General features: G+C 40.2%; 1 protein-coding gene across 1 annotated transcript; it reads left to right on the top strand.

The window, feature by feature from the left end:
* The first annotated feature begins 510 nt into the window (after positions 1-510).
* Positions 511-18,983, top strand: LOC128740880 (brain-specific homeobox protein). Its single transcript, XM_053836453.1, has 5 exons — positions 511-971; positions 17,295-17,503; positions 17,681-17,849; positions 17,968-18,101; positions 18,568-18,983. Exons 1-5 carry the CDS (start codon positions 511-513, stop codon positions 18,981-18,983), a joined length of 1,389 nt encoding a protein of 462 aa, XP_053692428.1.
* Positions 18,984-20,800: the final 1,817 nt, after the last annotated feature.

Here is a 20,800-nt window from a genome sequence, read left to right on the forward strand (position 1 = left end):
GGACGCGTGGGGTGCTACGGTGGGCTATACATACAAGATCGTTAGGTGCTTCTAGGAGCCTCGCAATGTGATAATAAGCGGAAAGGTTTTCCGCTTGTGCAGAACCGCAAAGTGTTCTTGCTGCAGTGTATTGGTGCTGTATGTACCTACGTAGTACTTCCCCGTATATCCTGAGTTATGAGGCGGGAATAGGAAGTGCAGGGGTTGGTAGTTCTTGCTTTCATATATGCATCGTTAGGAATTTGTGATATGATGCGCTTGCCACATTAAAATCTCAGGGCTTCATAAATCTTTTAAACGTCCATCGGAAAGCATCGATTAGGTCGGTTATCGGTTTGGAGACGTCGTTCAGTGCGTGAATGTCCTCCGGTCTGTTAGCATCCTGTTTTGCTCGTCCAGGAAGGGATAGGATCTGGTGCTAATTGGTTAGTGGGTACCCATGAAAGTACAGGGTTGTGACTCAGTGGTTATCCCAACGAACCTGTGCAATTCCAATTTAAAGGCATTAAAATGTCCCTGCATACGGTTGCTTATAAGGAACCACACAAATCGCCGTTGTCAATCAGTGGAAACACTGCCAACGGTACGATTCCAGCAAAAACACCATTTTCTATCGAGGATATCCTGTTTCAAAATGGAAACGGTAATAATAACAATAGCAGTAATACCAACTTTAACGTGAAACCCGTCGGCGAAACGAAGCTGCACGGTTCATCACCCGGTTCGCAAGTGATCGATAGTGGTGGCAGCAATAGCAGTAGTAGTGTGTCGCTGGATTCCTGCGGCGGAACCCGAAAGGTTCCACAATTTGTGAATAATAACAGAAACGTGGACGGTTACAATAATAGCGGTAATTTAGGTGCTAATAAAGTGATAAGCGGTGGTGGAACGAGCAATAGTGGAAACAATAGAGAGGTGAACGGCACCGGTAACGGTGACGAGGATTATCGGAAAGCATTCCATGCAGAAAGGTGAGTCTAGTTTTATATACGATACGATTTTTCTGAAGTCGTTCTGATGACCGTGTTAGTAGAATCTGCAAATAAACAAAGAAAGAAAAAGCCTTTTTCTAGGTAAATTCTTGTAACTTTTTGTTATACAAGCCGTAGGTAAAAGATGTTTCTGTCAATATATTATAATAACGAATTAATGCAAAAAGATCACGTGACGCTAATCGTAGATGAAAACAACCAACCGATTCTGGAATTGGAAATTGTACTCCGTTGTCGTTTTTCAGTTTGAAATTTCGAAAATTCCGATTTTTTTGTGTGCGTTAAGGGGACATGAACGACTAAAAATTTCGAAAAAATCTTTATTTTTGTATTTCAGATTTTGATTCTGCAGTCTTTTCGCTTATTTTGATACTAAATTTGTAATGATCCTACCACGAGAAGTGGCCGAAAAACGATCATACATATAAGCATTCCAGTGCGGCGTGAAACAACTTCGGCGGTATAAAACGCCGCTCCTGGAAAATCACGATTTTCAAATTTTATGTACCTTTTTCTCAGAAACTACACAACATATTGGAACAAACTTTTTTTGTTTTGTTGGTAGTAGCTTGGCAAAGACTTTTATAACTGTTGAGGTCTGTAAACGAAACTCAGCCAGAGAAAAAAGAAAAAGAAGACAAAATTTTATTTTTTCTGGCATCTTTCCTTCCTTTTTTTTCGTTTTTCTCAAGCTGTGTTTTGTTTACGAAACTCAAAAGTTATAAAAGTCTTTGCCAAGCTACTACCAACAAAACAAAAAAAAAGTTTGTTCCAATACGTTGTGTAGTTTCTGAGAAAGAGGTACATAAAGTTTGAAAATCGTGGTTTTCCAGGAGCGGCGTTTTATTCCGCCGAAGTTGTTTCACGCCGCACTGGAATGCTTATATGTATGATCGTTTTTCGGCCACTTCTCGTGCTGGATCATTACAAATTTAGTATCAAAATAAGCGGAAAAGACTGCAAAATCAAAATATGAAATAAAAAATCAGAGGGGTTGTGCACAAGACACGACCGCATAGGTGACGTAGGACTACGTAAGTCTCTTTGTGGCGATAGCAGGATGGATCCAAGTATCCAATACGATTCTTCGTGTATACAAGCTACAAACGTAACGTTTATCAAAGTAGTAACATTGTATACATTCAATCCTAAACCGATTTTGGGGTTATATCCATGAATTGATTGAATCTATTTTATTTAAACGAAACCAAGTCACACTAAACCAAACAGTAAACTTTTATGAACTGTTTCTATGTTGAATAGTGCTTTTGCTCTAGTAATCGGTAGACGGTACGCGCGAGTTTTCAAATAGTTGAAAATTTTGCTCAACTTTTCTGCGACTTACACTGATAATAAAACATTTACAACCTGCAGACGTTTCGGAAGTCGCAGAAAATGTCGCGCGTGACCAGAAAACTTATTTCCGTCATTTGTTGGTCGTCCGCAATGACGGAAAATTCAACTTTTCCTTTGTTGCCTGTGTTATTTGGTAGTAACTGGGCAAGAAAATATAATAAACTCTTCAATCGTTCTGTGGTCCTTAAAAGGACCTGTTGTTTGATTATCATAACTCCTGCTTGCAATAAACTTGCACTAACGCACTTAACGTAATTCTCTGTTCGGTAAATTGGAGTACCGATAACCGCTAACCAGGCACGGCTTATTGCAACGGACCAACCGGAAAGCCTCAGCAGCTATGCGATCGACGAAGCCGTTCGTGTATGGTCCTGAGTCACGATGAAATACCACTCCAAGTGGCCAGCTGCAAGTGGCGTGGGATGATTCTGGTCGTTTTGTTGTCGCAAGCAGCATATTTCCTGCCAATTCCAGAACTTCAGCAGCAGATATTCCCTCACGGCAGCGAAACGAGTGCTCCAGCTCCAACATACGCTCAGCATACTTTCCTTTCCTCAGCAGCCGATGAACACGATCGACCGGGAACTGCAAACGTGCACGAGTCGAGCGTGACTTTCGTTTGCCATGCCAAATGATGTTGGCAGTAGCTCAGCTAGCGTTTAGCGTTTGAATAATGCTGTTCGCCGGCTTATCTCGTGTTATGTAGCAGAGCAAGCGACAAGAATCGGCCACGCCTATTTTTCATGGTCCTTCATTCTATCATGTGCGTTAAATAAAATAGAGCATTGTAATTTCAGTCTGAACAAAAGAGCAAAGTTACCAGTGAGCCGTTCGCCATTTTCTGCCAAAGAAAAATTACGCTACGTATTATTACTGTAGCATTGGTAATGGATAAATTTGTGTTGCTAAAGAAAACCGAGTGAAAAGCCTTAAGTTTCATCAATTACCGAAAATCGTTCTTTGAAGAACGAACAAATTTTTATATGAAGATGCAAAAGATGTTACTAAAACTATTTCATTTTATTAAATACATGGTTTTATGCATTTTGATGCTTGACCGAAAACATTTACTTGGAGCTGGTAAATTTGTTGGCTGCTTTGGTACCTTCCGAGACGGTCAACTCAACCAGCAGCAACAAGCGAACAGAAGCGCGACAGGTGATCGGTTAAAATTATTTGATAAGAAGCGAACAATGAGAATCAATCGAATCAAAATCAGTGAGCGAAAATTCCTCAAATCTTCATGAACATTATGTTCATTTAGGCTGGCAAATGAGTGAACATGTGCAAATATATCACCTCTGTTTTCTAACTCCTATCTCTACCTCCACGAGGTGCCGGCTGGGGTACGGTAGCCAAAGTTGCGCACCTGGTGGTACGCAACTTTGGTTGTCGTATGCAGACAGAGAAGGTGGAACACTCGCCGTGTGGTTTCCGGCTACCTAATCGTGCAGTTCGGCGCAGGATTTTCGGAGGGCGCGGCTGCGGGGTGTGAGCACACCGGGAGAGAGTTATTTTCTCAGCTGGCTTAGCACAGAGAGAGAGAGAGAGACTCTTAATCGGTCTGTTTTACACAATCTGCACTTACGCCCTTTGGCGGTTGGTGCCGAATTGTACGTTTGGGCAAAAATTGAGCCACGGGACCTGATCCTGCCGGGAGTCGGCAAATCAGGTGCCCCTAAGTCAAGGTCTATCTCCGTGCCGATGACTGAATGGCTGGAGGGGTGAAAACATGCCAGTCGCGAACGGAGTGCTTTGGGCATCTTGCCCCTACTGTGCCATGCGGGGCTCTGGTACGGTCGATCTTTGTTGTCCCTTGCGTTTCGTGGGAACAGCATAGTAGTCCTGCCCAATTTCCCTTATGGGTTTTACGCCAAGTGCGTTCTGGCCAACTTAATTGGCTTCGCTTACAATTTGCTGTCTGATCTGTGTTGGAGATTGTTTGTGCATATACTCCGCTAGTCAAATAGTTAGAGTCGCACAAATAAATCTTCAACACAAACGGGCAGCAAATTTGTATTTATGCGAAAAACTTTTTAATGGCTCTGTCACCATCGCATTGGTCCAGGAGCCATATTTTCGCAAGGGGTACTTTCATTCGACAGATATTGGAAACCAGAACTTTGCTGTTTTCAGCAAAACTGGTATGACAAATCCTCGTTTGATGCCCAGGGCATGCATATTGTTGCATAGGTCAATTAGTGCATGCCTTATCTCTGAGTTGACTACTCGAGATATTTGTGCAGTCACAGTAGAACTCGTCGTGGATGATGTCCATAGGCGCTATGTCTACTGTTCTGCATACTTACCACACGATGAACCGTCTCCCAGCGACGATTTCAGAAATGTGGTGAGATACTGCCAATCTAGTGGGCTTCCGCTCATTGTAGGCAGTGATGCCAATGCCCATCACATCATTTGGGGCAGCTCGGATATCAATCTGAGAGGCTCTGATTTGATGGAATATTTGAGTGGTACCAACCTTGGAATACTCAACATTGGCAATTGTCCAACTTTCATACGAGCTGGTAGAGAGGAAGTGTTAGATATAACACTCTGCTCTAACAGGATCAGTCATGAGTTGGCACAATGGCATGTTTCAAATGAGACACCAATATCTGATCATTGCTTTATATATTTTGATCATTTGGGTGTCTCCTTGAACGCTGCAACATTTCGCAATCCGAGATTTTCTGACTGGGAACTCTTTGAGGAGGAACTGGCGACGAAATTTCAAGGATTCGAACCGACGATTGAGTCATCGATCGACTTGGATGTGGCTGTAGATGTCACAACATCTTTTATTGCGGAAGCTTTTGAAGTAGCTTGCCCACTAAAAACTATTAAAACGACTAGAGGAACACCATGGTGGAACTCTCATCTCGCGGAACTAAAGAAACGATGCAGGAGAGCCTGGAATAGACGTCGGAGGGATGGCGTGGAGCCTTTCAAGCAGGCCCGGAAAGCCTATGCAAAGGCTTTACGATCTTCAGCACGCACGAGCTGGCACAGGTTCTGTAGCAACGTTTCCAGTTTCGGCGAGGCAAGTCGACTTAATAAAATACTGTCAAAATCGAAAGATTATCAGGTTAATAACATTCGAAGTTCGAACGGTGAATACTGTTCGAATGACAATGAAATCCTGGAATGTCTCTTTTATAGTCACTTTCCGGGCTGTGTGGAACCTGAAGTTCGAAACGATCCAGAAATCGTTTTAGGTGGCTTAGACTCATGGGCTTTTGCTCGGAGACTTGTCACAACTGAAGCGATTGAGTGGGCCGTGAACAGCTTCTCTCCATACAAATCTCCTGGAACAGATGGAATATACCCTATTCTACTGCAAAAAGGATTCAAGTACTTCAAACACATTCTGAGAAGGATGTTTGTGTGTAGTATTGCTATTGGGTACATCCCAACTCAATGGCGTGAAATAACCATTAAGTTTATTCCTAAAGGTGGACGCGCGACATACGAGCAAGCCAAAAGTTTTAGACCAATCAGTCTAACGTCTTTCTTGCTTAAATCACTTGAGCGGATTGTTGATCACCACATCCGCGAAACAAGCTTAGTAGAAGTTCCTCTTCATTCAGCACAACATGCTTATCAAAGTGGCAAATCTACAACCACTTTATTACATGATGTGGTGGATAAAATTGAGGTTGCTTTTTCACAAAAGGAATCTTGCTTAGGAACTTTTTTGGATATTGAAGGCGCGTTTGATAACGTATCTTTCGCTTCCATTTTGGAGGCTGCTCGTTATCATAATGTGCCTTCAATAATCATAAAGTGGATAGAACAAATGCTTAGTAACCGATTGCTTTTTTCGTCCTTACGGCAAGCAAGCATTTGGAAGCAAAGTGTTTGTGGATGTCCACAAGGTGGCGTTCTCTCGCCTCTTTTATGGAACCTTGTGGCGGACGGCCTATTGAGGAAACTCAATGGTCTAGGCTATCCGTCATATGGTTTTGCGGATGACTATCTCATCCTAGTAGTTGGAAAGTGCATAAGCACATTATTTGACTTAATGCAGCAGGCACTACGTGTCGTAGAAACGTGGTGCCGAGAAACTGCACTTTCGGTAAATCCGAGCAAAACATCTATCGTCTTATTTTCAAGACGTAGAAATACCTATGGAGCTCGCGCTCTGCGCTTTTACGATTCGGATGTTGATGTTGTGAACGAAGTGAAGTACGTGGGGTTGATTCTCAACTCCAAGCTTGACTGGTCCACAAATATTGATTTCCGAATTAAAAAAGCGTGCATGGCCTTTGGGCAATGTAGACGAGCAATTGGCAACTCTTGGATGAATATGAATATATGGTACTACCACCTGCCTTAGCAGAACATCCGTTCATAGCAATGAGCCTATCATGTCAAAAAGAGTTGAACATATTCAACGATTGGTCATGCTTCCCAACTCTTGTATGACGAGCAATTGGCAACTCTTGGGGGCTTAAACCCAAATACATACACTGGTTATACACGGTCGTTGTCAGACCAATACTGGCGTATGGTTGTCTTGTATGGTGGCAGAGAGGGGAAGTTGTGACTGTCCAGACAAAGCTAAACCATCTTCAAAGGATGTGTTTAATGGCAATGTCTGGTGCATTTACTACAACTCCTACTGCCGCCCTAGAAGCTATTTTCAATATTAAACCTCTACACTTCCACCTGAAGCAAGAGGCACTAATATGTGCTTATCGACTACACGCGATTAGCCTTTGGCAGTCTGTGGACGGTTCCACTGGTCATACTCGACTGTGGTCGCAAATTGTTGCTGAGGACAAGTTTGCCCTTGCTCCTAGCGATGTAACGCTCATGCGTACTTTCCCGTATAGGACTTTCTCAAGTGACTTTCCTCCTAGAGAGGATTGGATGTCAGGCTACATGGAAAGGAAAATTTCCGACTATGTGGTCTGTTATACCGATGGTTCCTTGTACGAAGGTCGCGCGGGTGCTGGTGTTTACTGCCGTGAGCTGGAATTGGAGGAATCCTATTCGTTGGGTAGTTACTGCACCGTTTTTCAAGCTGAAATCTTTGCAATTATGTGCGGAGCTCAGTTTGCACTTCAGAAAGAACTGATAGGCAAGATTATCTACTTCTGTTCTGACAGTCAAGCCGCTATAAAAGCCCTTTGTGCGGCTAATTCTAAATCTAAAACAGTCATCGCCTGCCACACCCAATTAGAAGAACTAAGCATTCTAAATGCCGTTCATCTGGTTTGGGTTCCTGGCCATTCTGGTATAACCGGAAATGAATGGGCTGATGAACTAGCAAGATCTGGAGCAGAAAAGTCGGTTTTCGGACCGGAACCTGCTTTACCAATTGCGGCATGTTGGATAAAACAAAAGATTCGATCTTGGTTTTCATCTGAACATGTACGTTATTGGGAAAATCTTGAAACTTGTCGTCAAACGAAAAGTTTCATTGTTAAGCCTTGTGAGAAGGTTGCGAAATTTCTTTTGCAACACTCAAAGGTAAATTGCAGTATTCTTGTCAGATCACTGACTGGTCACTGCAGACTAAATTATCATATGGCTACGATTCAGCGAACTGAATCGTTTCATTGTAATTTATGTGAATCCGACTACGGTACACCATATCACGTAATTTGCAACTGTCCTGCAGTAGCACAATTGCGTCATAGGATCTTTGGATCCTACGTCTTAAATGAATCGGATTTTAGGAAACTAAAATTACGAGACATTTTGATGTTCCTTACCGAAAGCGGTATTGAGCTATAAGCTCTTATTTATCATGAGTATACCCCCCAGGGGGTGTACTTTTGATAAGTTAACTACCAAGGATTGCAGTATCCCCTCGGGGGTACAAAAATCTCTCGGTATATATATGTTTGTGTTTGTCCAAATTCCTCATCCACCCCTTCCTATTCCTCCTGTTTTCCTTCCCGTCCTCATCAGGTAAATGATGACACGGGCAAGATGGGCAAGGCACAAATCTTCCACATGATTGTGAGGAACGTGCTGCTCGAGCCAAAGATGCTGATACCTGATACCTGATAATGGATAAATTTGTGTTGCTAAAGAAAACCGAGTGAAAAGCCTTAAGTTTCATCAATTACCGAAAATCGTTCTTTGAAGAACGAACAAATTTTTATATGAAGATGCAAAAGATGTTACTAAAACTATTTCATTTTATTAAATACATGGTTTTATGCATTTTGATGCTTGACCGAAAACATTTACTTGGAGCTGGTAAATTTGTTGGCTGCTTTGGTACCTTCCGAGACGGTCAACTCAACCAGCAGCAACAAGCGAACAGAAGCGCGACAGGTGATCGGTTAAAATTATTTGATAAGAAGCGAACAATGAGAATCAATCGAATCAAAATCAGTGAGCGAAAATTCCTCAAATCTTCATGAACATTATGTTTCGTCCTTAAAAGAACATTTTGTCGACATGATATGTTGGAAATTTAAGCCTTCTTTTCCATCTTCTTGGGCAGCAACAAAACAGCTTGCATGTTGGGAAAAACACTTCCCTGAGCAGTGGTGACACCGGACAGCAATTTGTTCAACTTTTCGTTGTTGCGGATGGCCAACTGCAATTGACGTTAATTCTGGTCGTTTCGTTGTCGCGAGCAGCATATTTCCTGCCAATTCCAGAACTTCAGCAGCCAGATATTCCTTCACGGCAGCGAAACGAGTGCTCCAGCTCCAACACATGCTCAGCATACTTTCCTTTCCTCAGCAGCCGATGAATACGACCGACCGGGAACTGCAGACGTGCACGACTGCATCACCGACTCACCGCTCGTGTTGCCATTGGTGGTATCTCAATAGGCAATTTTCAAGCCAATTAGCAATCAACGAGAAAGGGTAGGATTTCATTTAATTCTTTTTTATCTTTGTTACAGTAGAATTAAATGGAACTTTCCATCAACTTTCTCAGTGCATCCTGAATTGCACCAAGACTTGTTCGATGATAATTGGAAATTATTCCAACCAATCACAAAGCGACAATTTTTAGTACGACCGAGTTAGAGTTATTTTCAATGACGCGCATTGAAAATCAATAGTTTTCTATATTTTCCAAATCGATTTTCCGATCAATTGGTGTAATTATCTTGGATATCTATTGAAAAATGACTGAATTATAAGCCGAAGCGTGAAAACGCGTTTCTACTTTGTTGGCATCATTTCCAACAACCAATCACGAAGCGATAGAATTCTGGTAAAACATAGGTTCATTATTTTCAATTTTTCAATAGTTCAACATCAAGAATCCATACTTTTCTTCATTTGGATAAATTCTCAGAAGATTTTCAGATCGATTGGTGTAAGAATATTGAAAATCGATCGGAAAACCACTGAGCTATTAGCACTCAAAACCTATCATTTTTCGTGATGCTCACATTTTTCGATTTTTTGGAATGACACCCTATCTCAAAACTTGCGGTAAGACGTAGTCCTACGTCAAAAAATTATGTTTTTTTGAATTTTTGGTCGTTCATGTCCCCTTAATCCCTTAATGGTATTTCGCAAAAATCCAGCATACCATGATCGCATATAATTGCGATCAGCTCCTAATTTGCCGATTTTTCGAAGATTTAATCCGTAGTCATTGAGTATACTCAAGTGTCGTCCTATGGATCATCCCACGCGAAGTGTCCGAGACCCGTGTAATCGACATTCACGCATTTGAACCAAATTTTGCCAGATTGTTCGTTTTCGGTTAGGAAGTAAAAATCCAAAATTTGGTGCCGATTGGACATTCCCTCGATTAATGGGAGCACTTCGATTTTTAGGGAAAATACCCGTTTTTGTCAAAACCTCTTATTTTCTTTTGCTAGAATGCAGTATGGCCCATGCTATTATTTGTTTAAAAACGCGGAAACTATTTTGTAAAATTATGAATGCGCATTTTATTTTGGTGTAAAACAAGCTAGCTCATAATTGTGTAGCTTGAAGCATCAAACATAGCCACATCCAATCCATCCAATCAAACGATTATCCGCGATCTCATTTCACATGTAAGAAATCACGGTTTTCTCTTAAGCTTTTACCACTAGTCGGTATGCAAATTTCATAATAAATAATAAATACAGTCTATCTAATTGATATACTGTCATACTCGATGCTTCATCACAAAAACGGCATTAACTTTACGTCCCCGACATAAAAAATGATGGTACAATCAACCCCCGCTAATATGAAAAACAGCTCGTTCAGATTGGGCGAGTTCATTTTTAGTCTGAATATTTGGTAACTCTATTTATTTTCACATACGCGCAAGACGCGAACCCTATGAACTTGTTGTTTTGATTTGACGAAAACAAACGTTTTGAACACATTTCAAACATGCGCGAATTCTAAACGTTCGGTTTGTAGAAGACGAAATTGGCTCGGCAGTTTCGACTAAAATGGTCTATTTTGAGTGCTGGAGAGAGGTAAGTTGCATATGAGCTATATAGCCAAAGCTCTTGAGCAAGAGGAAGCGCATTAAGATTTTTTGCTTTTTTTTAATTTACCGGTCAACTTTAACGTCAATTGTGTGTGACGCTTGATCGGTTTTTAATGTGAACGCATTCATACCACCGGGGTACAGATTAAAAATGTTCAGATTAAAGAAGGTCATACCAACGGGGGTACACGGTACTTGCAGTTGGCATTTTTGGAGATAGCTCCACTTATTTTCATTTGATTTTTATGCAATTAGTCTTAAAAGAACCACAATAGATTGGCCTTTAATGAAAAAATAAGGTAATAAATTTTGGTTTCATTTTCTCGGAAATATTCCAGATCACACTGGGGTTTTTTGACTTCATAAGTAGCATATGAAATAATACTATAAATCTGCTTAACAGAGTGCGCAAAAGTTATCCATTTCATTTGTGGTCAATAAGAATGAATCTTACATTATCCTGTAGAGCGCAAGTTCATGTCCCACACTCCGGAACATCCGGTATCGGTTCTACCGGAACTGAAAATTGGTCGTTTTGAATTCTCTACAGTAATATGGCAAATGAGATATCAAATCAAAGGATTTTTCAACGCGAGTCCAGGCCATTCAAACAGGCCAATTTTGAGTTCCGGTTCCGGTTGAGTTCCGACAACGGATATTCCGGAATATCTAGATCGAGTCCAAATACATCCAAAAGTCCACGCAAGAACTCGCGTTGAAAAATTCTTTGATTTGATTAGTCATTTGATTAGTGTCATTCCATGTCAAGTGTCCGAGTGCCATGTAATCGACCTTCTCGGATATGAACCAAATTTTGTCAGATTGTTCGTTTCAGGTCAGCAAGACAAAATCCTAAGTTTGGGACACGGACACGTTTTCGTCAAATCCTCTTATATTCTTTTGCTCTTAACTCTGGAAATACTAGGTTTAGAAAAGACTATTTTATCATGTTTCCAAAGGAAATTGTCCAAGGAATCCGAAAAAAATATTAGTTTTTGGCGGCAGTGCTGCCAAATATTTTTAAATTCGATTCAAAAACTAAATTTGCATTTTTCTATCAATGAGTACAATTTGACTTGAAAAATTCCAATTCTATCATATTTTTCAGATTTTTTTACATAAAAATCGCTCAAAACTACGAGGTGTTCTTTGCCGATCCAGAGTTACAGCGATTTGAACAAAGAAACCAGCGATTTTTCATAAATAATCAATGGTAAAATTACATTTTCTTGAAACACTGACTCTCTTAGCAATGCAAAAATACTTTGTGTTATTATGAAAGTATATATACCGTAGGTAATAAAGTTTTTTCTCAACCGTGTTGCCAACTTTTTAGTTTTTCGTATAATTTATAACGCTAGTTATGGGAATATAAGTTTAAAATGGCGTAAAATATTCTAGCTAGTTGTCCGTAACATTGTAAAATGTTTTTCAGCTCGCTGATAGCCTCTAGATTTTACCTCCTTTGTTTGTTGCTGCTATGATACTAATATTGATTTAATTAGTGTGGGTAATACTGAGAAAAACGGAAAATTTGGCAACACTGTTACGAAAAAACTTTTTGTATACTGTATACATGCTTCCACGGTACCGCACAGTGTTTTTGCAATGCATAGAGACTCACTGCTTCAATGAAATATAATTTTACTCTTGATTATTTATGAAAAATCGGGGGTTGGTAGCTTAAAATCGCTGTAACTCTGGATCGGCAAAGAACATCTCGTAGTTTTGATCGATTCCTATGTAAAAAACCTGATTTAATCCACCTATTGGTGAAAGGAACCTTTGTTATACGGTCTTACTTGCTATTTGAGATAGAAATCGACACGTCTTCGGAACATAATTCATCTATTAGTTAACGTTGCATTGTGCGTTGGTTTACATAAAAATTTTGGAAATTGAATAAGCTTACAAAATTTGAACAAAATAGTAGCACTTACAAATTTTGATAGTTCTTTTTCTCATGAAATTGCTGAGTAAGTTGTTACTAATGTGGGTAAGTGCAAGTAAAAGTAAGTTGTAAGAAGAAATATTATTCTTTAACATATACATTGCGTAGTAAAGGTCTAGTTTATAGGTTTTTGAACTATGCATAACTATGCATCAATAAGGTTTTCTTGAAAAAATTTCATCAATTTTTATTAACCTTCGGTTACTCACGCTATTGTATACTGAATAACATGTGTAGGTTTTTGAATGCCATATTTACCAATCGGAGTTTAACTAACGTATATTCTTCAAAAAAATGTTCAGCAAAATGTCTGAATTATTCAATGCAATAATACTTTAAATTGTTAGGAAACTAGATCAGCATAAACCGAGAGCACAGAAACGAAGCAAGCAGCATGTGAGGTGTACCCAAGGTTGCCACCTGGTTTTCCCAAAAATCTGGCCAACACGAATAAAAGTGTCTGGCAAAAATCTGGTGGTAAATTAGTCTGACGGCGTTTCCTGAAAAAATCTTGCTCGTTTTGCTCACCGTAGATGCAAAATTTTGTCCAAAATTAGAAGTGATGACCTTTTTGCAAGACGGATAATCGAAAATCTGGCACAGTGCCAAATATCTGGAAGGTTTTAAGCTTTGTCTGTTGGTCTGGCGCGCAATCAAAAATCTGGCAAAATCCAGATTTATCTGGCATACTGGCAACCGTGGGTGTACCGCTATTGGCCCCAAACTGGAATTTTTTCACGTTACTTCATATGGAAAAATGATGTCTGTATGTAGCAAAACTATCAGCAAATGTAAAATGTTTAAAATGTATCCGTCAGTTGGTAGTCGAGTAATTCGGGGTTAAAATCAGGGTATTTTTATAATCAAAGTTCTACAGTTCCTAAACAAGCAAACATAGAGGTATACTATTTTCAGCAAAGTTGTGTATTTTTACTATTTGTATAACTTTGTAACACATGAAAAAGTCATACAACAATTACAAAAAGAGCTAAAATAGAAAAACTGATTTTACAAATACAGAAACAATAAATAAGATTTCTCTGTCTTCGCTTCTATCTCAGGTTACAGTCTTCAGCAAAATTTCTTGTAATAATAGGCTCTAAAACTTTGCAGAACATATCAATGTGTTATATTGAAACTGAAAAAAATTTTTTTTTCACTTTTAGGGGGATTAATCCAAATTTAAATTGCACCAGATGATAGAGCATTCAATTTCAAGAAACTCTTCCAAAGGTTCGATAAACTTAAAAACAAGTTTTGCTAGTCAAAACTCTAGTGCGCACGTTTTCTTTGGTTTTGGGTTATTGTGCGCGCGAGTAACTGTGTTGCAAAAGTTGGCGCGAGCGTTCGAGGATTGATATCTTTTGACCGGTAAAACCAATTCTTCTGAAATTTTGCATATATATTCGTAGTGTCAAAACCTCTCGTTTGATATTAAAATAATTGAAATTAGGTAAATTATCTTGGTTAAAATCATTGTAAATTATTGTTAATTTTGGTGTGGTGTATACGATTGCTCATAACTTTCAAATTAAACGTCCAATCCAAAAACCATTCAATAGTGATCTATCCGGCTATATTACCTGCCAAATAAAACTAATAGCGCATAAATCGGCTTGGCCATCTCTGAGAAACAGGTGATCATTTGAACCTTATCAAAAATGGTTTTTTAAGGCTAACTTTTAAACTGCTTGTCCGTTTTCAATAAAACTTGGTAAAAAGTTTAGTAACAGCAAGAGCTTTCGTTTGGTACTAAGATCGTTAAAATTGGTTGCGTAGTTCAGGAGAAACGCGTGTCACGTAGTTTTCACATTTTTGCTTATAACTTTTAAACGAAACGTCGGACCGCAAAGCAATTCAATAGTGATATACTAGACAATAATACCTTTCAAACAAAAGTAAAAGCGATCAAATCGGTTCAGCCATCTTCGAGAAACAGGCGATAGAAAATGAGCTGCACACACACATACACACATACACACATACACACACACACACAGACATTGCTCAGTTCGTCGAGCTCTATCGATTGGTATATGTGATTCGGCCCTACAGGCCTCGGATCAATTTCGTGTTTTTCGACCAATTTCTAAACCTTTGTTATATAGTATAACAAAGGTAAAAATCTGAGGAATACGACGAAATTGAAAATTTTGAAATCAAATTGTACTCATTGAGAGAAAAACGCAAACTTAGTTTTTGAATCGAATTTAAAAATATTTGGCAGCACTGCCGCCAAAAACTAATATTTTTTCGGATTTCTTGGACAATTTCCTTTGGAAACATGATAAAATAGTCTTTCTAAACCTAGTATTTCCAGAGTTACAAGCGAAAGAAAATAAGAGGATTTGACGAAAACGTGTCTTTTCGTTAAAATTGAAGGTACTCCCATTAATCGAGGGAACGCCCAATTGGCACCAAACTTAGGATTTTTTCTTGCTGGCCTGAAACGAACAATCTGACAAAATTTGGTTCAATGCCGAGAAGATCGATTACAAGTTTGTACGTTTTCTCGGTCACTTGACGTGGAATGACCCATAACCATTTGCAATATTTCCAAAGAAACTTAAAAATGGCCAATTTCGAGTTTCCGTTGAACCGACAACGGATATTCCGGAACGTCCAGATCGGGTCAAAATACTTCCAAAAGTCCACCCAAGAACTCGCATTCAAAAATCCTTTGATTTGATATACCCCATTTGCCATATTTCTGATGAAAAGTCAAAATGGTCAATTTTAATTTCCAGTAGAACCGATACCGGATGTTCCGGAGTGTGGGACATGAACTTGCGCTCTACAGGATAGTGTAAGATTCATTCTTATTCACCACAAATGAAATGGATAACTTTTGCGTACTCTGTTAAGCAGATTTCAGAGTTTTATTTCTCATGCTGCTCATGACGTCAAAAAAAATCCCACTGCGATCTGGAATATCTTCGGGAAAAGGAAACCATAATTTATCAACTTATTTTTTCATTAAAGGCCAATCTAATGTGGTTCTTTTAAGACTAATTGCATAAAAATCGAATGAAAATAAGTGTAGATAGAGCCAAAAGTGTAACTGCAAGTACCATCATTTTTAATGTCGGGGACGTAAAGGCTAAAAAGAATAGAAACAGTCATAGTCCCAAGATGCTTCCCTGAGATACACCGAAATTGTTACTAAAACTGCAAAAGCTGATGTACCCCAGCTGGTTATTCAGTATGTGGTCTACCAGGTACCATTGACAGTGTATATTGTGTCTATTTAGTGTCCGCTTACAATAGGCTGCAGATAGGATAGGATACTCAACCGGATGGCCGTATGATGTTTAGTAATGTCACGCTGCCTTTTTTTGACTCCTTTTTCATGGCTGAGAAAAAGTATGGATTCTTTCCATCCCTCAGAAAATTTCCGTCTTGATAATAACACATTGAAAAGCGGAATTCAACATAATCAGCGCATTACTTCAGTACCATCGATAGAATATCGTCAGTTCAAAGTGCTTCACATCCGCCGTGAAAGGCGAACTGATGACATGGGAAAAGCTAGAAATAGCATTCCGTTGGAATCAAACACAGGGTTATAGACAAGCCAAACAGTTTATCTACCCAAACCCTGCATTAGCTAAAAAACTACTCCATTTAACTCGTAGTGAACTACGCACAATCACGGGACTCCTAACAGGACAGAGCCCCGCTCTTTATCATTTAAAGAATATCGGCAAGGTATCATCCGACACCTGCCGCTTTTGTAACTCTGAACCTGAAAGTTCAGCGCATCTGCTCTGCTATTTTGCTATTGCGGAGCTCTTGCATTATCAAGGCACAACTTCTTAGGAAGTTTCCCTCTTACTCCATATCAGGTATGGAGCCTAAATCCCAAAACGGTCATTGGCTTTATAAACCATGTAATGCCGAATTGGGGCACAGGATTATAACTATCCCGCTCAACTCCATCAATGGGTATGAGGGGTCCGTAAACTGTGTACAGCAATCGGGGCCTGCCACAAAAGACGATCATTAAGACTGTCGCAGTGGCTTTTTAACCCAATGCCCTTCTGGCATACAAAAAAAAGTGCTATGGAAGATTTCCATTTTCGAATGGCAGATAGAACATCTTTTACAGCCAACCTAATGGCTCTTAAATGAACAGTGCTGCTGAGCACAGATCTCATTGCCATGTTTATAGATGGCTCATTTTAAGCCCAACCTGTAACGTAAAATCGTCCATGTGGTCGAACAACACAATCGTAATTGTTGAGAACGATGATCGATCAATATTTCACCGTTCACGGTGACTAACTCCAACAATATGCATATTTTATTTGATGGAAATGTGATTGTTAATTTTCATTAAGGTGAAATTAGTCGTCATCGATTGGCCCGAAAACTGTAATTGGGCTCTCCGACGAATAGTTAATGATTGCTAGTTTTACGTTAAATATTTGATATTTTCTATACCATTTAGCTCGAATCAAATGCAAATATTTTTTTCGTACTTCGAACGAAACGCGGAGGAGATTAGTCTATTTTTGCATGCAATTATTCGTTTAAGAAATCGTATCTAAACAATCTATTTACTGCCACAGGTACAACAAAATACCCCACCCTCCGAATGGTCCACCCAACGGCAGCTCCACCGGACCACATGGACCACACTTCGGCAGCCCGAATCCAAGCGTCATCTACTCCGGCAATCCGTATGGCGACCCGGGATACCTGCAAATGGCGCTGGGTGCTTACCTCGCTCCATCCGCTAGTGGGTACAAGACGGTGGACCCGTACTTCCTTTCGCAGGGTAGGTTAATTGTTTGGCAATGCCACATCAGTGATCAAATTAGGAAACAGTTTTCCGCTTCCACACTGCATGTTAGACTACAACACGTGATGGAAGAGCAGTTGATGTGTGCGAAAGTGTTTTGTGTTGATTCAATTACTATCGAAATTGATTTTTGGTCTTTCTGGTCCTATTTAGCAGGTTTGTTCGCCGGTTCTCCGCTCTTCCCTGGTGGCGGCTGCCCTGACATAGCTCTAGGTCTGGGCATGGGTATGAGTGCTTTGCGGCACTGTCGGCGACGGAAAGCCCGAACAGTATTCAGTGACCCACAGCTGACCGGTCTCGAAAAACGTTTCGAAGCTCAGAGGTGAGTTTTTTCTCTGCTTCAGTGCTGATAATGTGTTTGAAAATTTTATTTAATTACCAAATAACAGTTTGACTAAGTTTCGTAGTAACAAAATTGTATTGGTTGTTTTTCTGGACAGGTACCTTTCGACTCCGGAACGAGTTGAGCTGGCTTCTGCGTTGGGTCTGAGTGAGACCCAGGTTAAGACGTGGTTCCAAAATCGCCGAATGAAACACAAAAAGCAACTGCGTCGAAGGGAAGTCAACAATACTGGTAAGATGCCTCAGACTATCGAGTGAAAATTAATTAAATTGGAGCGTCTTTAAAGTTTAATTTGTCGGCCTACGTACTTTGAGGGGCCAGGGGCGGGAGCCTTCAGGGAAAAGTTTGTCTTTGTCTAATGTGCTGTTCTTTTGGGTGCGTTCAAAGAAAGGCCAAATTAGTATGATTCAATTATGATGCTTTTACTTACTTCATGAAAGCGTTGTCCACTCGATCAATAGCTAATGAAAGTGTATTACTAGTAAGATGCTGGAAGAAAAGTTCTTTTGTCAAAATTTAGGCCAGTTTGTTGCATGTTAGATTCCTAATTTTGCCAAAACAGAGAGAGGTTTGATGTTTAAGCCCGAAAAACCATATTGTTGCCGTAGTTTCTAGTCCTATGAACTTCATTTTTGAATGAAAATTTTTGTGCGGTTTAAGATTAATAGATTAATAATAAAACACTTTTCTCTTGCAGAACCTGTTGACTTTTCCCGTAACGAATCCGGCTCTATATCAGGTCCTGTTACCAGCGGAGGCGCATCATCAGTGCAGGCGGGCGCTTCCGGTGCCGGTAATGGAGCCAGTCGACTTAGTGCCGTCGGTAGCGGTTCGGCTGGGAACAAAAATGGCTTCGCAATGTACGGAAGCAGTAACAACAGTGGCGGACAGAAGCAATCCGGCAAAGCGTTGGCTATCGGTACACCGATAGGCGGAATTCTCAAGGAACTGCATCATAGTTCTACAAATTCGCCGTTTAGTCTAGTTCGACGAACGATGTTAAACCGAAGCGGGGACGGTCTCAGTGATGACGACGATGACTTTGTTAACGATTCAGATGAGGATTGTAGTGATGTAGACATCGTAGGAGACGAAAAGGGTTACATGACCTAGATGTTGTGTCAATTTTCCCGTTAATGGTAGAACCGTGTTAGGAAGTGTTAGAAGTTAGAATGCTAGTCATTAGGTTGTACTGCTTGAATGCGTTAAAGTGAGCACAGTTTTCTTAATCTACAATGCAGTGGTATTTCATCATGTACAAAACCAAATGCACCAACGCGGAATACAATTACTCAACATCAATTTACCGCATAAACCACCTGTACATAAATTGGATTGCAAATTCTAAAATAAACCTTCAACTAGAGCCAATGAACGCTAATTATAGTCGGTAGCGTAGTAATTACCAACCACAAAAGCGGATAAATTGGTCAATTCATTAACTGTAACTAGAAACTGCAATATCTAGTTATCACACAAACACACGCTGGGCCACAGCAAGCGATGATGATGACATGTCACCATGGAGAAGCCTCACTTTCCACCGAGTCCTCAGCTCCATACAGTTCGCTGGTTTACCGATCCTAGAGAAATCTATTAAATCAACCTGACAATCCGGCACCCTATGCACCGAGAGGCGGAGCTAAAGTTCTATACATGTGTGCGACGGGTAAGTTTTCCCTTATGTGCAACTTTTCCATGGCGCTGTTGTACCATTCCAACACACGCACCAACACAGCCGTACATACCTCTCAACCTATGTATACAGCGGGAAAAAGAGCGAACAAAAACATAGGAGAAAAAAAACCTAAAGGAGCTCAACACAATACACAACTGCCGCATACCTCCCTAGGGAGACAGCAGGCAGGATACCGGGAGGAAAATCAGCACACGACCGTTTACCGAGCAATCAGTGTCGTCAAGTCATGTTTTTCCTCCATCCTGTTTCCTTCCGTTTTTCGTTGGCTGACGACGGCTGGGCTGGCATGATGTTGCTCATTAGAGCCAATTACGGGTGATGAAGATACGACAGACTGATGGCTATACCTACAGGCTATACGGTTTTGGGTCGATTTGCAGACGTCGTAGCGAACTTTCGCGAATTGTTGAAATATCAATCTAGATCTGTGTAACGATTGAGCAAAGCAAACTTTAACAACACGACATTTCTAAATTTCATTTTCGATAATCAATAACTTTTTTATTTTTATTGACCGAAAGTACGACAAGCTTTTAGAACTTTGTTTCGTTTTCTTCAATTAATTCTTCAGAATTTTTCTCTGATTTTGATGTCAAGATAGGCTACATCGGAATAAACATCCAGACCAGAATATTTGCAATAGATTTTAGACTTTTTTTTTTGATTTTTGAAAATCTATTTGCAATAGATATTCACAGTTTATCGTAGAAAGAATCTGCTTGGCTCTATGTAAGTTAAAAGTATATATTTCTAGCACGTAAGCTATTGATTTACTTGACAAAATAAACGATATTTGCCCCCGCGACGATTCTGGCATGGTTTCGCCCGCGCCGCCGGTTATAATTCATCGCGTACGAAAGGGTGGGAAATTAGCAATACATCAACTTACTTAGGTCTTTTTGAAAATGTAGGTTTTTTATACGGCGGACTTTGCAGCTACAGTAAAGGACTATTGCGGTGCTTCTTAGTGCAGTCCTTATTTACATATCATACGTCAAGATTACCTGGATGGATTCAAAATGTCAGCGCACAAATCGATAGGAAATCTTTCCAGCAATTTTCCTATTTCTTCTTCTTCTTCTTCAGCATAGAGCCGGGGTGGCTCGTGCTGTGTCAAGCACTCGTTTCCATTCAACTCGGCCTTGGGCCACTCGTCGCCAATTTTCTAGTCGTCTCAGACGTCGCAAATCGCTTTCTACCTGGTCGAGCCATCGTGCACGTTGGGCCCCCC

Source organism: Sabethes cyaneus, chromosome 3 (genome assembly GCF_943734655.1).
Source record: "Sabethes cyaneus chromosome 3, idSabCyanKW18_F2, whole genome shotgun sequence".
Lineage (NCBI taxonomy): Eukaryota > Metazoa > Arthropoda > Insecta > Diptera > Culicidae > Sabethes > Sabethes cyaneus.